The 15,091-nt window shown below is 48.8% G+C and overlaps 6 protein-coding genes across 6 annotated transcripts; 3 read left to right on the top strand and 3 right to left on the bottom strand.

The window, feature by feature from the left end:
* Window positions 1–423: 423 nt before the first annotated feature.
* On the top strand, window positions 424–4,407 carry F4817DRAFT_130425 (uncharacterized protein). The gene is made up of 6 exons (XM_049297739.1): window positions 424–1,107; window positions 1,167–2,126; window positions 2,177–2,813; window positions 2,868–2,930; window positions 2,981–3,644; window positions 3,711–4,407. The coding sequence occupies exons 1-6, from the start codon at window positions 966–968 to the stop codon at window positions 4,065–4,067; spliced, it is 2,823 nt and encodes a 940-aa protein (XP_049163136.1). The 5' UTR covers window positions 424–965; the 3' UTR covers window positions 4,068–4,407.
* A 107-nt stretch (window positions 4,408–4,514) lies between these two features.
* On the bottom strand, window positions 4,515–5,476 carry F4817DRAFT_311659 (nucleophile aminohydrolase; the record flags this gene model as incomplete). The annotated part of the gene is made up of 4 exons (XM_049300021.1): window positions 4,515–4,688; window positions 4,754–5,279; window positions 5,349–5,361; window positions 5,452–5,476. The coding sequence occupies 4 exons, from the start codon at window positions 5,474–5,476 to the stop codon at window positions 4,515–4,517; spliced, it is 738 nt and encodes a 245-aa protein (XP_049163135.1).
* Window positions 5,477–7,431: 1,955 nt separating this feature from the next.
* Window positions 7,432–8,527, top strand: F4817DRAFT_365807 (kinase-like domain-containing protein). The gene is made up of 2 exons (XM_049306914.1): window positions 7,432–7,875; window positions 7,933–8,527. Exons 1-2 carry the CDS (start codon window positions 7,494–7,496, stop codon window positions 8,403–8,405), a joined length of 855 nt encoding a protein of 284 aa, XP_049163134.1. The 5' UTR covers window positions 7,432–7,493; the 3' UTR covers window positions 8,406–8,527.
* A 172-nt stretch (window positions 8,528–8,699) lies between these two features.
* Window positions 8,700–12,017, top strand: F4817DRAFT_130177 (Spc98 family-domain-containing protein). The gene is made up of 3 exons (XM_049297738.1): window positions 8,700–9,264; window positions 9,328–11,279; window positions 11,333–12,017. The coding sequence occupies exons 1-3, from the start codon at window positions 8,856–8,858 to the stop codon at window positions 11,738–11,740; spliced, it is 2,769 nt and encodes a 922-aa protein (XP_049163133.1). The 5' UTR covers window positions 8,700–8,855; the 3' UTR covers window positions 11,741–12,017.
* A 1-nt stretch (window position 12,018) lies between these two features.
* On the bottom strand, window positions 12,019–13,241 carry F4817DRAFT_130174 (GatB/YqeY domain-containing protein). Its single transcript, XM_049297737.1, has 2 exons — window positions 12,843–13,241; window positions 12,019–12,732 (listed from the first exon to the last, which is right to left on the bottom strand). Exons 1-2 carry the CDS (start codon window positions 13,042–13,044, stop codon window positions 12,275–12,277), a joined length of 660 nt encoding a protein of 219 aa, XP_049163132.1. The 5' UTR covers window positions 13,045–13,241; the 3' UTR covers window positions 12,019–12,274.
* A 599-nt stretch (window positions 13,242–13,840) lies between these two features.
* F4817DRAFT_130087 (uncharacterized protein) lies at window positions 13,841–14,406 on the bottom strand. The gene has a single exon (XM_049297736.1). It carries the CDS (start codon window positions 14,302–14,304, stop codon window positions 14,002–14,004), a length of 303 nt encoding a protein of 100 aa, XP_049163131.1. The 5' UTR covers window positions 14,305–14,406; the 3' UTR covers window positions 13,841–14,001.
* Window positions 14,407–15,091: the final 685 nt, after the last annotated feature.

Here is a 15,091-nt window from a genome sequence, read left to right as displayed (position 1 = left end):
GGTCCTTGAACTGGTCACCGTCGAAAAATCCCTATTACTTTACTTCTCCTAACCGGTGCATGGCGTCGGCTCTAGCGACGGATCTATTGCTGAGGCCGGGTCTGGAGTCTGGATTGCTCCACCCGGAAGCTGGACCTAAGCTGAAAAAGTCCAATGACACCGTAACATTTCAAGGATTGTCTAGCCTAGCAAGTTTGCCCAGCCTTGCCGAGGTCTAGAAAGCAGAACCTACTACATACATAGTATACCTATACTAGTATCTAGTACATATATACTGTGGTCTTATCCTTGCCCAGGTTCGACAGCGCTGGCAGGCTGGTAACAACTAGCTACACCCCCACCAATTCCCACCCCATGTTCCCCGTGCGAGCGTGCAACCATCTACATATTGTACATACTAGATTGACTGACTTGCCCCTTAGGTCTAGACGCTGTCATATCCAGTTCACATTCCCTATGTCGCACCCAGTCTTACTCTTCGAGGGTTGAGTGTCCCCAATTGCCCACGCCAGCAAGAGTACTCCGATTCTCTTCTGTCGCACTGGATGTTTCACGGAGCGATATAAACTATATGGAAGCAAGTCGTGACCTTCATCTCTTCGTATAATTTTTTTTACAATACTCCTGCCTCTGCCTTGAATGTCTCATTCCATTAGCCAGTCGGAACCGCGGGAATTATTGTATCGTAATTCATCTTCCGATTCCAAGTCCTGCGTAGACAAGACGTCAGAGGCTGCCATAGTCGCTATCCGCATTGGAAACGCTCTTTTCCTGAATTGAGAGGACTTCCCCCCCGAGTATGTTCGGCGCCGTTCTGTAGTCGGCACTCTCCCTGCCCTAAATCGGGCCAATCGTCTGAATACCATGTGACAGTTTTGATATCTTTAAGCCACTAGACTACAAGATAATCAGCCACCACCTCACAGTAATAAGATTAGGCGGTACGTTAAACACCATTTTCCAAGATGAATTCAGCGGGGGAGCCAACGGGGGACGCGTCCGCGATATCTCAACCTCCTCGGTCATCAACACCAGAAGAGAGAGATGGCGATAATTTGGCGCCTAAGAAACCGATTGTTCGGAAACGAACGAAGACGGGTTGCCTTAGTACGTAGCAGTCTCGTGCTCCTAGATCGTGTGAATAGCGCCAGCTAACTACCGTTAAGCCTGCCGAAAACGTCGAATAAAGTGTGACGAGGGTAGGCCGACTTGTAACAACTGCTTGAAATCGAAGCGGCAATGTGATGGATACAATCAACGAGTTGTTTTCAAAGACCCTTTAGGCGCATTTGCCAATGCCCCCTTTGGACCGATACATTATCCAGCACCCTCTCCTCAGGCATTGGTAAGAGAACAGCAGCTATCGGCGGCGCAACAAAAGTCTTCATCGCAGGCTTTACAAATCATTGCCCCTAAACCGCCTGTGGGATACCCTCAAGTGCCTGGATTTTACCCCGGCCAAGTTGGGCAAACCACATCACCTATGAGCTTCGATCCCAACGGACTCGGATCTCAATCTGCGCAACCGAAGTATACCTTCTTTCCACCAACCACTGTCGATGCGTTCTCTCAACATCAGTGGAGGCAGGAACAGCCTACAAACTTCGGTTCGCTTTCACCTATTGCCCCTGAGAATCTTGCCCAAAATTTTGCCCCTGTTCTGCCCCAGCAGCAACAACAGCCAGGCAATATCCAACTAGACAAAGGCAAGGCTCGTGCTGAACCTGAACAGCATATCCAGGTCACAGAGTATGAGTACGAGGAATGGGAATACCCCGTATCAGATGATGAGTCCATGGCAGAGTCGGATGATGTGCCAATTAGTGCGCGGCGCACGTCTCTCGACTTCAACGACCTCGGGGTAGTCGCTTTTCAGAGACTTGACCAGCCGTATGACACGTTCGGAACCCAGACGAGAACCTTCTCAGCCTTTGCTCCTGACCTTGCGGCGTATGAGCCGTCACCGTCCAATTCTCCCTTGAACGACAAACAAATAGCGGGAGTATTCTGGCATTTTGTGAACGTAACCGGACCTAGCATATCCATGTATGAAAGGTATCCTATTGATCCGTCGCCCATCTTTCAGGGGCAACCTATACCGAAGTCTCGTCAGCATATCTGGACCTGTAAGTCAGCTTTCTGCGCTCTTACCAGTTCTCGTCACTAATTTATATAGATACCTTCCCAATTTTGTCTTTTACCCACCCAGCTCTCCTCCACGCCGTGCTCGCAATTGCTAGCTTGCAGATTGCAAAACTTCAAGCTCTGCCACCAACAGCATCTCTCAAGCACTATCACCTAGCTTTGAGGAGAATTGCGCGAAACGTGGGTCGGCCAAATAGGCGGTCTCAACCAGCAAACCTGGCGGCAACATTAGTATTGGCATTCTATGAAGTGTGGAACTCCGATCATGACAAATGGAGCAGACATCTATTAGGAGCACGTTTAATCATCAAAGAAATACCGTTCGCAGAAATGACTCGAGCTATGATGAGAATTAAATACCAGCAGAGAATGCAGGAAATGCAACAGCCTCCGATAGACGCGTTTGGAATGTTCACGACATATGAGGAGACAACTCCCATGCATAAAGACTGGGATCATCTAGACGTCCAATTACTAAGTGAGATAACCGGCAAGGATGTCTCGTTTGATGAGTTAGGAATGATTCCCGAAGAGCACAGCGCATATCCCAGGTCGAGATATCAGCATACAGATAAGGACATGGAAACATACCAACAATTGAGCGACCTCTTCTGGTGGTACTGCAAACAAGATGTTTACCAGAGCGTACTAGGTGGAACAAGACTATTGTAAGTTCGCATCACGCTGTGGACTCTATAATATAGCCGTACTGATCAGCCAAGCCTCGAGTATGATGCATGGACTCAATGCCCGCCGAGGGCCCCAATAGGAAGGCTTGATGCTATGTAAGTCACCCATTTTATCCGTCCCGATATAACACTAACACGGCTGTTAGATATGGCACGTACGACCACCTTATGCTATTGCTTGGCCGCTTAGCAAACTTTGCATCCAAGGATCTAAGCCGAAAACGGAAAACCTTTAAGATGGCCAGTCCCGGTCCCGGTCCCGGTCCCGGGCGCGGGGGATCCCCGGGAATGTTCCCGGGCATGGTGCCTCGTAACCCCGAAACCATCACGGTGCCGATGGGATTCACCCCACCGAGGGAAACATCACCACCGAGCGATGGGCTCCCCGAGAATATCGACCTCGACGCTAGTACCGCCGAGGCGTATCGCGAGTGGGAGGGAATCAAGCGGGCCTTCGAAATACTCAGGAGCCATTTCGGTCCCGAGTTCGAGGCCCTCGGTACCGACGTTTACCCCGCCAGGGCAACACCGTTTGGCCTCGCCGCGCACTACAGGACTTACTCCATCGCGGGCGTCTGGATGAACTACTACATGGGCTTAATCATACTCCATAGAGCTCATCCCACGATGCCGCCCGTGGCCATGATGGCTGCGGGTATTTCCGCGCGGACGACTGCCTCGTACTGCATGGAGGTGGGCCGGATTGCTGCCGGCCTAGAAGAGAATATCGCGCATCTCGCCAACGTGAGTACGCTCATGGCAGCCGCGCTGATAGAGTGCTGTTTCCCCTTATTTGTCGCAGGTATCCAGGTAAGCGAACAAAACTAACCCAATCTCAACCCCCAATTCTCCGTTTATATTCACTTACACAAACAGTACCATGACGATTTCCAGCGGCAATGGCTGATCCAACGACTACACGACATCGCGCGGTTGACGGGGTGGCAGTCGGCGCGGCAGATCGCAGTGGGATGCGAGTCGTCGTGGACCAAGGCGGCGCAGCTAGGCCGCGGCCCGCCGTACGCGCGCTCCGTCAACCTCAGCATCGACCCCCCTGGCTCCGTATGGGTCAACGCCCGCCGCATCGACAAGCGCATTCAGGAGATCAACGGGGACGAAACCAAGATCGTGCTGGCCAAGGGCGAGAAAGCTTCCTACGCGATGGGGTTGCTAGCTGTCGAGCATGACCTCGAGAAGCTGGATCTGGAGGCTAGTGAGCGGGATCGGCGGTAACTGGAACTAGAGGGGTACTGCTTAGGGGTCTACAGGGGAAGTGCCTAAGGTATGTGATAGGGATATGAAAATTTCAAAATTCCAATTTAAAGGGGAGTGTGATAACGTGAAAATGGACTGGAATATTTCATGATTGTACGGACTAGAGAGATGGGGGCTTAGAGTAGGCGTCTGAGAAAAATACGGTTGATTACGTTGGATATCTTAGGTACCCTATGTAAGGGAGGAATAACTTGGAGAGGAGGGGATCGACGGCGGACGGCTTGCTTGTATAAGATAGTACATGAGATTTGGTGATACTTAATACAAAGTCCACCTTCTCAGAAAATCTCGGGTGTCATAAAGCTTAACGGGGTAGAATCTTCTGTCCTAACCCCTTGTCTATTTGTACTAGATTGATATTCCGCTAGTACCAGCTCGCCGCGATCCAATTCTCTGACCTTCCTCCTAGTTGGCGGGTAGTCTCTCCACGACTTGAGCCATCTCCTCGTCCGTGTATATCCTGAAGCCTCGCTCCTTAGTCACGCTCGCCAACTGCACATTCTTGGAGTCGAGCTTCTCCTCCATCACTTGCTTCAACGTCTTCAAGACTAGAGTCTCTGCATCTACGATCGTAAGGGACTACACAGTGGTGTTAATAGAGTTCCAAGTTACGTTAGTTTCGTAGAATACGGAGATATATGTACCTTGTGGTATTCATTTTGCAATTCTGCCTGTGCGCCCTCGCTTCCGGAGCCGATGGCCTTGGCGTCGTAGCGATAGAAGGTACCGCTGGGTTCGGCGTGGTAGAGCTGGGGGCCGTCCTCGTCGTAGCCAGCGATCAGAAGGGCGACACCGAAGGGACGGCTCATGATGCTCTCCTCGCCATCGGCGCTCTCGCCGAAGCGCAGGGCGAGGTCGCAGATGGCCTGGGTGCAGCTCTCGACGCGCAGGTCCTCGTTGTAGTTGAAATTGTGGCTCTGGCACTCGACGCGGGCGTGCTCGACCATGCTGCGAGCGTCGGCCTGCAGCCCGGACATGGCGCACCCGATGTGGCGGTCGATCTCGACGATCTTCTCGACGGACGAGGTCTCCAGCAGCGTCGACGTCACGCGCTTCTCCACGCCCAAGACGACGCCCTCTGACGTTGCGACGCCGATCGCCGTCGAGCCGAGCTTGATAGCCTCGAGCGAGTATTCGACCTGGAAGAGACGTCCCTCCGGGGAGAAGGTGCTGAGAATGCGACGTTAGCAAGAGTGGAGGGAGGGGGGGGGAGCAAGCGTTCGGGAGGGGAGGGCGTACTTGATACCCCGGTCTGGTTGACGTCCATTGCATTAGCTACCTCTAATAATCTAACAATACAGGCTATCAGAAGCTTTGGGGATTGGGTGCACAGCTGGCTTACCGTATTCAGATCTTGCCATAAACATTTTGAAAGATTTACAAGGGAGACCGTCTCTAAAAGAAGGTTATGGGGTCGTTCGGTCGAGGGTTATGCGTCGTTTGGAGTGGATGTGGTTGAGATTGGGAGCGGGAGGCTGAATCTACTTTCGTAAAGAGGTAAAGAGAGGCTAACCTTAGGATCTTAGGTAGGTAGGTGCTACATTTACTTTAGGTACTGAGCTCCAAAGCTCAAGGCTGCTACCGTTTACGAAGCTCGGGTTAGGTGTTTGCACCAACCGGGGCTTGGGCCTATAATATGGAGCTTTGACCACTAGCATTGCGGGACTATTTTATTATCGATAAGATATGCGCTTAAGGTACTGAGTAGGGGATATATGCATATGAGACAATCACATTATGATCAATAATAGATTTATATGCCAGAGGGCATGGTAGTTTAACATTTATTAAATGCAAATAAATTCATCCACGGTATAGCAATATACACTATACAACAGGAGTGTACTCGTTACCAGCACCAATGCAATCACTTCTATGTATTCACAAGTTAGGTTATTTCGTTGGTAATGTTATCAGCATATAGAGCATCTAAACTTGTCAGATGACAAGGATTACGATAGGCGCAGGATAAAGGTTTTAAGACTTAGTTTGGAGCTATCTACCAGCTAGTCATTGGTTAGGTTATATATAAGGGAACTTTGGTTCCCTTATAGATTTAGAAGAGGCAAGCGTTAACAACAACAACAACAAATATATTCAAGCTATTCTTCAGCTAGTTACCTGTCACTCTGTAGTGGTTATTAACCAAGGGCTACTCATGACAAAACTTACCTGATGATAAAACGATGTTTATACAGCTCCAAGAGAATTTCAGACCATGCCAAACCTTTCTTATTAGTCGGGCATAAAAACCATGTCAAGTAATAAGAATGTGTTCGGCCTATTGGATTAGTAGACAGCTAAAACTGAAGCTTAAAAGTTTATGATGAAGTTGATGTCCATTTCATTATGTTACTTCACTTCGTCTGATTTTGCTTTCCCTGGCCTGACTTCGTCCGGCTGTAATGCTCACGACAGTATACTCGGTCTCTCTAATAGATCAAGTTGCTCAAGCTGCTTAGTTGCTGATTCTTCGTTTACGTTCTTTTCGTTTTGAAGATTCGAGGCTATGCTTCCCCCATCACCTTGTGGCTTCCATCGCTCATTGGCTTTAACACAATTCTTGCACCTGGTCTTTATAAGAGCCTCAGTAACGTTAACCGTTGGTAATTTTGCACTTTTAGGACATAAACTTATGTCCCTATTGCTATGTCGTTTATGTCGTTTACGTTGATTATTTCGATTATTTCTTTCATCACATGTGTATTTGGCTTCTCGCGCAAGATGCCCACATTCAGCGGAGGAATATATGTACTTGGCACAAATACATTTAGGAGCATATCTATATCGATAATATAAATCTCTTGTTATATATCGTAGGTCTATTATTTTAGGATCTTTAGCCATTGTAGGCTATACAAGAGAGGCATTTCCCGAATAGTACCAACGAATCAAAACTGCTTTCTGGTAATAAAATTAATCAATTTTCCTTCATATTTATATAGTTTAAAAATCACTGTCGACAGTGCGGTTATTTCAATAAAATTTATTCGCCTTAGTTGACAGCCGCTGTTTTGTGTCTTCCTAAAACAAGCAAATGGGAATTATGTTTACCGAAGTCAATAAATGCACTACATTGATAATCATAAAACAATTGCGGCAAGTAACGTTCCTTTTCTTCTTCTTTGTTCCTAGGAATATGGTTTCGGAACTGACTAGGGCAATATTCTTGACGTATCAACCATTTTTACGCAAACAAAGACTTGGCTGACTTTGATATTATTTTTCTCGTCTACCTACATCTAAGCCATCCATGAGTACTGTAGATCGTTTTACACTTCATACTTTTTAGCTCGAAAGGGATCTACTTACAACTCAGAATACTAGATAAAGACTTGCTTCGGAAAAATTACTCTATCCTGATTAGAAGAGCGATTTTACACCATGGCGTACCTTGCTGATACCGTATTTGCTGATTGGCCAAGGGTTCAATATGCCGAATTAATTACATTAGACAGGTTCACACCTAGAGTTCACCTTGTACAGCTGGCTGACAACCCTGAAACTCGACTGGTTGTTAAATACGTTTCTAGTGATACGGCAAAGGGAAATATATGGAAAGAAATGAACATCTTGAAGACGCAGCAGCTTCATCCTTCTATACTTCCTATCGATCGTCTTATACTAGACAACAACAATTGCATCGTTGGAATGGGAACTAAATTCGTCCCCGGTGGTAATCTTAATCGCAATAAAGACCGAACCTTTAAGTTGAAGTGGCTCAAGCAGCTTACAGAAGCTCTGGATTTTCTTCACTTCGATCAAGGTAAAACCCTGCCGTAACAAGGCGATCTTTAGTCCATGACTATTAACGTATCTCTAGGCATTGTCCACGGCGACCTCCACATGGGTAATATACTGGTCGACGAAGCCGCTGACAGGCTTGTGCTGTGCGACTTCAGTATGGCCAGAGAGGCTACGCAGCGGAACCTGATCGAAGAATTTTGGAGTGTTACGTGGACTCTCTACGAGCTGATCACACTTGATTTTACCGCTGAGGAGGAACAAGTCCAAAATTCACAACGCGAGAATGGTGTGTATAGTTTGAATACCGAATCTATAGAGAAGTTGCCTAGGTGGACTGTAAGAACAAAGCTGGATTGTGACGCAGAAACATTCCGCAGCTATCTTCGGGAGTGGATTAAGGTGCGCAGGGAAACTCTGCAATCTGTTAAGGCAAGAAAACCAGAAACCATGATCAACTTTTCAGAGAGGGGGAGGATTCAGTGGGAAGGGCCAATACATGGATGCCAAGGGATACAGAGCAGGACGATACGAATGAACCACCAATATTGATGATTACATGTAGGCACATGTAGGCTTTATAGCTTTTACACATACGGTCAACGAGGTAGATTATACCAACGAAAGGATATAATAATAATTAAGGCTGTCTACGAGAAAAAAGCTAGGCATTTTGAGTGTTAGGGATGAAAGTACGGAATAATAATAAAGGGTTTGAGGAACAATTACCATGTGATATATGTAGGTATCCGTAGGTACGAAGTACTTATATACGTAATATATGCATATACCATCCCTTGTTGGTGGTTGGACGCGCTTGCTCAGTTTCAACGCGACCTGCCATCAGCCAATTGTCGATAAGGTTCAACGGACACAAGCTTAAACCTCCCACCTAAGGTTACCCTGGACTAGGTACATATCTAAATAAATACAACAACAACATTAGTCGACCACTCATGATACCGCAGCAAAAGGCGTTCCCAATGTCGCCTTATAGTGACAATGTCTTCGAGGGTTTCCAACTACTCAGAGAGGCGCACGAATGGCACTAGCGATAATGATAGCAACCCGCGACCCCGCGCAAATGCTCATGCTTCAAGAGCTTCTCAATCTCAACATGATCAACGAAGCACTCGTTCTCCCCAGACCGCCAATATCAATCCCCCTCATAAGCGTAGTGCCTCAGGCAATCCGCGACCAGTTAGTAGGACTGCCGAAGAACGAAGGACCGAGCGCACGACAGTGACTACCAAAGAGAAGCTAATCTCGAGGACGAGGAGCCCCGAAAGACGGTCTAGGGATGCGCCTCCGCCAGAAAAACGGAAGTCAAAAGAGGTGCCCAAGCCGCGCCAGTCAGACACGAAGTCGAGAGATTCAAAGCCTGACGCGCCGCCTAGTATGTCTCAGATTAGTGAGATTTCACCTCGAGGGAACTTGGAACTTGGAACTTGGACTAATTTCTTTTCACTACTAGCATCATGGGAACCCGTAGCTAACCTAACGCCGCATACATCTGCGCCCCTTGCGATACGCGTGTCCATACCTCCTTCGGCGTCAGAAGCGCCACTCTCGCTGCAACCGCAGCCTCTACACGAACTATCCTTAGAGGCCCAAGAGGCCGCTATAATCGAGGATTTATTATTTGTTTTTATGGGATACGAGGGGCAATATGTTCGCTATGCTTATTCCTACGACCCCAACGAGGAGAGGGACCGACTGGCCGGACCCGAATTTAAGATACTTCCCGGTCTCGATCCTAGTCTTCAAGACCTAACTCTATCAATGCTCAAAATGGCTACTTACTACTCGGCCCTTGAGACATTTGTCGACGTGCAGAGCAGGGAAGAATTTGGGGCTGTCAACCATGCCCTATGTGCTGCAATTAGGAAGTCCTTACACGACTATCTGATAATGGTTGCGCAGCTGGAAACCCAGTTCTTGACCAATGATACTTTCACCTTACATCTCCTCAACGTCCATACACTCCCTACAAGTCAGATGATGTTCCAGCTCTATTCACTAGCTCACGAATTTCTCAAGAGGAACGCGCTTTTGGATGACGAGAGCTCGGAGGACTCAGACCCTGACGATATTGAAAATATCCTAGAAAATTTGAAGCGGGGCGGCGAACTTGTACCGGGAAATATGACCGGAAAGAAGGTTTGTAAGGGCGGCGTGGTTATAGGTCTAATTACTAAGAGATTGGAAACCATGTCTGGAGACCCTGCGGCCAGATCATTACTCACATCCTTGCTACGCGATGCTAGCCGACCGTACATGGCGATGTTGAACGAGTGGTTACATCATGGCGAAATCAGAGACCCGCATTCCGAATTCCTTATTAAGGAGCAGAAGAGTATTAGACGCGACAGGTTAGAGCAGGACTACACCGACGATTACTGGGAAAGACGATATACCGTCCGAGAGCATGACATACCTCCACAGTTAGTAGCCGTCAAGGAAAAGGTCCTGTTGGCAGGGAAGTATCTCAACGTTGTGCGGGAATGTGGCGGAGTCGACGTTAGTAAAGTCGCCCAAGATGTTCCCAAGTCCTTCGACGATCCGCACTTTCTCGACAATGTCAATAACGCTTATGCTCATGCGAATGAATCGCTTATGAAGTTACTCCTAACTACTCATGCTCTTCCTGCTAGGCTGCAGTCACTGAAGCATTACTTCTTCCTCGATCCGTCTGATTATTTTACCTATTTTATGGAACTCAGCGCATCGGAACTGCGAAAGCCGGTCAAGTCTGTCAACGTCGTCAAGCTGCAGTCTCTCCTCGATCTCGTTCTACGGCAGCCGGGCAGTATTGTATCTATGGACCCATTTAAAGAAGATGTACATGTCGAGGTGAACGAGGTCGGCCTAATCAAGATGTTGCAACGAGTCGTAAACATCACAGGTATTGAGCAAGGGGAGGCGCTACAGCCTCTAAGCAACCAGCCTATCGAAAACGATAAAAATGCAGTCGGCTTCACCTCGCTGCAGCTCGACTACACAGTACCGTTTCCCGTATCGTTGGTCATTAGCCGGAAGACAGTATGGCGTTACCAAGCGCTATTCCGTTATCTTCTGTCGTTGAGATATCTGGAGTCACAGCTAGCGACTACATGGCAAACGCACAATGCAGGGGTTGTTTGGTGCCACAAGTCGTCCATAAGACGTATTGAAATTTGGAAGAGGCGAGTGTGGACCTTGAGGGCGCGAATGGTGGTTTTTGTCCAACAGCTCCTCTATTTTTGCACTCTAGAGGTCATTGAGCCCAATTGGCAGTCTCTGATGTCAAGACTCAAAGCCAAGGATGGAAGTTTAGATGGGTCGGGCAAACCAGACCGGACCGTGGATGAGTTGATGCAGGATCATGTGGATTTCTTGGACACTTGCCTGAAGGGTTGCATGCTAACCAACGGCAAGTTAATTCGAGTAAGTGGCTACAAATTATTGCGGCTACCGCGTCTCCGCTCACATATTTCTAGATCCATTCGAAACTAATGCAGACCTGCACCGTATTCGCCGCTCATATGAATTGGCTGTCGCGCGAGCTTGAAAAGTCCGATCCGGATTTAATCGGCCCTATAAAACCACCTAATATGACTGACAAGGAGTGGAAACGATTCCAGGCTATAAAGTCTCAGAAGTCGCATAGCGATAGCGGGTCAAACAGCCATCTCCAGGATGAGGAGACCCGGGTCAACAACCTATTTGAGATCATCAGAAACTGGGAGAAGAACTTCAGCCGGCATTTGCAAATCCTGCTAGACGCCCTAAACCATTACGCGGCCACGGAGACCGTGGTTCTACTAAGCTTGTGCGCGAGACTAGCAACTGCTAATCAAGGAACTGATTTCTCGGGTCCACGTAACGAGGAGGACGCCGCTGCATAAGTGTCCCATGTCAGTTATGAAGCTTCCGACACGATGCATCAGCGCGGCCAGGATATCTTACGGATTGAGACTTATGACAGGCGTTTAGGCGAGACGAAAATAGTTGGCGCAAGGCATAGCTGTGGGCTACGCAGTGAGGAGATATAGATACCTTGGAATTATGAATTAATCGGTACTCCAAATATACATGAACCCCTGAGGCCTTTTTCGCTAGGACTTCGGGACTAGTTCTCTGACCAAGCAAATGACTTTCTAAACCTTTCGCTGTCCTCGCTCACGCATTTATTATCACATCATAATAGTATCATTATGCGGGGACCCAACCGCGAGGTAAGCTCGCAGATGTTTTATTGAGTGAAGATGTGATTTTAAACCCAGCCGAAATTTCATGCGCCGGTTGATGCAATGCAATCGTAGCCGTATTCCTCATCATGTAGGTATATATAGTACAGGCATTTATACACGTATCTCATACCCCTCTCTTTTCCTTTTCCCTTACCTATAGTGCCGAGAGGGCTAGACTACTTGCGCGCATCAATTGGCGGCCCTCAGCTCCTTCACGATCTTGGCCAGCTGGGCTTTGTCGACGTCCTTGCCGTCAAGGGGCCCGGCGGGAGCCAGGAGGGTCTTCATGACGTCGCCGAAGGGAGGGGTATCGGCGGTGGGCGGGACGGAGGCGGCAGCCTCGCTAGTCATGGCGGTAAGGACGCCGGCGACGATGGCGCGCAGCTCGGCCTCGGAGGTTTCTCGGAATCCGCTTGCGGCGACGTACTCGCCGAGAATGGCGACTTGGGTGCGCTCCTTGTCGACTAGGTCCTGGCGGCCGGCAGCTTGGAACTCGGCGGCGGCGTCGTCGGAGGCGCGCTGGGACTTGCGCAGGAGCGCGACGAGTTGCGCGTCGGTGGTTATGGGGGATGCGGTCTTGGAGGCGTTGAGGACGGCGGAGAGGACGGAGCGGATGGCGGTTAGGCGGGGGGCGTCTTTGGCGCGCACTGGAGGGGGGGGGGTCAAAGTCGGTTAGCTATTTTTTTTTTTTTGTCTAGAGAGGTAGCTAACGGAGCTTCGCGGGACGGCAAAGTCGGCGGAAATGGAGGTGACGCACTCGCTGTCTTCAGGTCGCCTTTAATCTTTTGTAGCAGCGGCGGCGGCGGCGGCGGCGCCTCTTCGCTCGAGTAGAACCGTGCGCTGCATCTGCGGCTCAAGAACCCGGACGTCGTGGGGGTTGTAGAGGGGTATGGGTATGCGATGCGTGTCCGTAGTCGTAATTGCTCCGCGACGCGATTGAAAGGTCGTAGGGACGCCATGGTTGGAAGTCTTTGTTTCGGTGTGCCTTAATTAATTTGTATTTTACCCTTTTTCTTTCTAGGCAATTTTCAATGTATGGTTTGGGTCCGGGGATAGGTAATTATATTCAGGGGAGATTGGATGATGTCGAACCAATCGAGTTTGTATTTCGGTACGGTGAAAGTTCCCGGTCGGTCAGGCTTACCTTACCTTGGGTTGGGTAGGTACCTATCGTCCAAGCGTAAGGTGGCCGGTGATATCACGATCGTCACTAACCGGTGGGAGAACTGGCTGTGGGCAAAAACTGAGGAAGCTACCGAAAGGTATTGTATGTGCAATTCTGCGAGAATGGAAGCTGAAGAATTGAATTAAGTTTAAGGGTCGGCTCCGCTCCCATTGGTTCCCGCTACTCCCGCTATGCACGCCCTAACTCAATGTCTTATAAGCTTAAAGTCTCTTTAGGGCCATAATCGGATTATAGAATATCTGACTAAAAAGCTTTACCTGCCGGCGGGAGGACTTGCTGCTTGTTGAGTTCCAGCTTGTTGAGTTAGGCTATACCGATGTATAATATGTATGATATATATGTGTTTCTCATAAATATCAAATATTGGGAAACGGGACTTCGTAGGATACATGGCCTGATAGGACGTCATTTACGACCCATGCTTCTTCCCCATACCGAGTATGGTTGCTTAGTTGATCGACGGTCGGGTTATTTTCCATATGCTAGGGCTCACCCGGGGCACACTAGGCACACCAGGCACACCAATGACTCCCAAAGCCCTCGTCAACGTTTCAAGGAGATATTACCTGCATCATATTAGATAGAAAAGGATCTAGGAAATGTCACCTGACAGATAATGGCAGCGAGATGCTCTACCGGGTAGCAAGGGTCGGGATGGGAGTCTACATCCGCGGTAAGGCCCACTACCATCACGTACAGCCCAACGGTTTTGTCCTTGGCCGCCACTTCGTTACACAGTCACATAATCAATCACAATTAGCAGCCGGAGCAAAGGCTCGTAATAGAGAGTGACACACGGGAAAGTTACCCGTGCGGTTGAATAGAGGTAATCTATTTCAACCGAGATGATAATTTTCAGCGATTGGTCCGGCTGGTTATATAATCTTACAAGGGGAGGGGAGGAGGCTGTCTCACTTCTCTGTCTTGTCACTCGCTGTTGTAACGTCGTAGATGGTGGCCACGCTGCTGCCCTCCGAACAACAAGCAGTGGCAAGGCCGGGTAGGGTAGCCTCAGCAGTCTAGAACACGGCATTTAACTATGGTAAGTCTTAAGAATTTGGAAACAAAACAGGACCGGGGGTGGCCCACTGGCAAAGTTGGTCCGCCCGCGACTAGGAGGGCCGGGAATGCGGGCGGAATGAGCGATCAAAAGGAGATGCCGTGACAGCGGCTCTAACCGCCCGTGTCTGCCTTAGATACTCGAAACGGGGCGTATTTCTCGATGTTGGCCAGTAAGATTAGCTTTTATTGATGTGTGTGTATGTGTATGTGTGCGTGTTACGCATCCGATGTACTTTTATACTTTTATACTTTACATGTGTATGTGTATACCGTAGAGTACATACGTGTGTGTATGGAATACGTACGAAAGCAATATGTATCATGTTGGGCAGGAGGTACCCTATGGGTATTTTCTCGATTGGGTTGAGACACACGACCCGACTAGTTGGACCCGAGACTCTGGTAGAAGGAGCAAAGGGGATCCCTTGATTTGCTGCTTCCCTTTTGGCTGCAAACCTTAAGCTGACCTCATGTCCTGCCTTCCAATTCCCTCTCTCTCCACTCGCCCCTCTCCGTCTTCGCTGTCTTTGTTTCCCATAAGTTCCCATAAGTTCCCATATGTATAATCCCATATATCACATAACCCTCCCCAACATCATTCAAAGCCCACGCCGGTCAATGTTGTATCAACATAGGTATATTCTATAAATGCAGTCGTGTCCTTATCTGCTGATTGCTCAACGTACAATGTGCGAAGCCTGGTCCTTTTTCCCAGAGGCAGGTGGATGACAACCCGTAGCAGCCAGCCTTACTGGCAT

This window comes from Daldinia loculata, assembly GCF_022478755.1.
Source record: "Daldinia loculata strain CBS 113971 unplaced genomic scaffold F4817scaffold_3, whole genome shotgun sequence".
In the NCBI taxonomy this organism is placed as follows: domain Eukaryota; kingdom Fungi; phylum Ascomycota; class Sordariomycetes; order Xylariales; family Hypoxylaceae; genus Daldinia; species Daldinia loculata.
The sequence above is the reverse complement of the archived record's forward strand: the minus strand, read 5'-3'. Positions and strand labels throughout refer to the sequence as shown.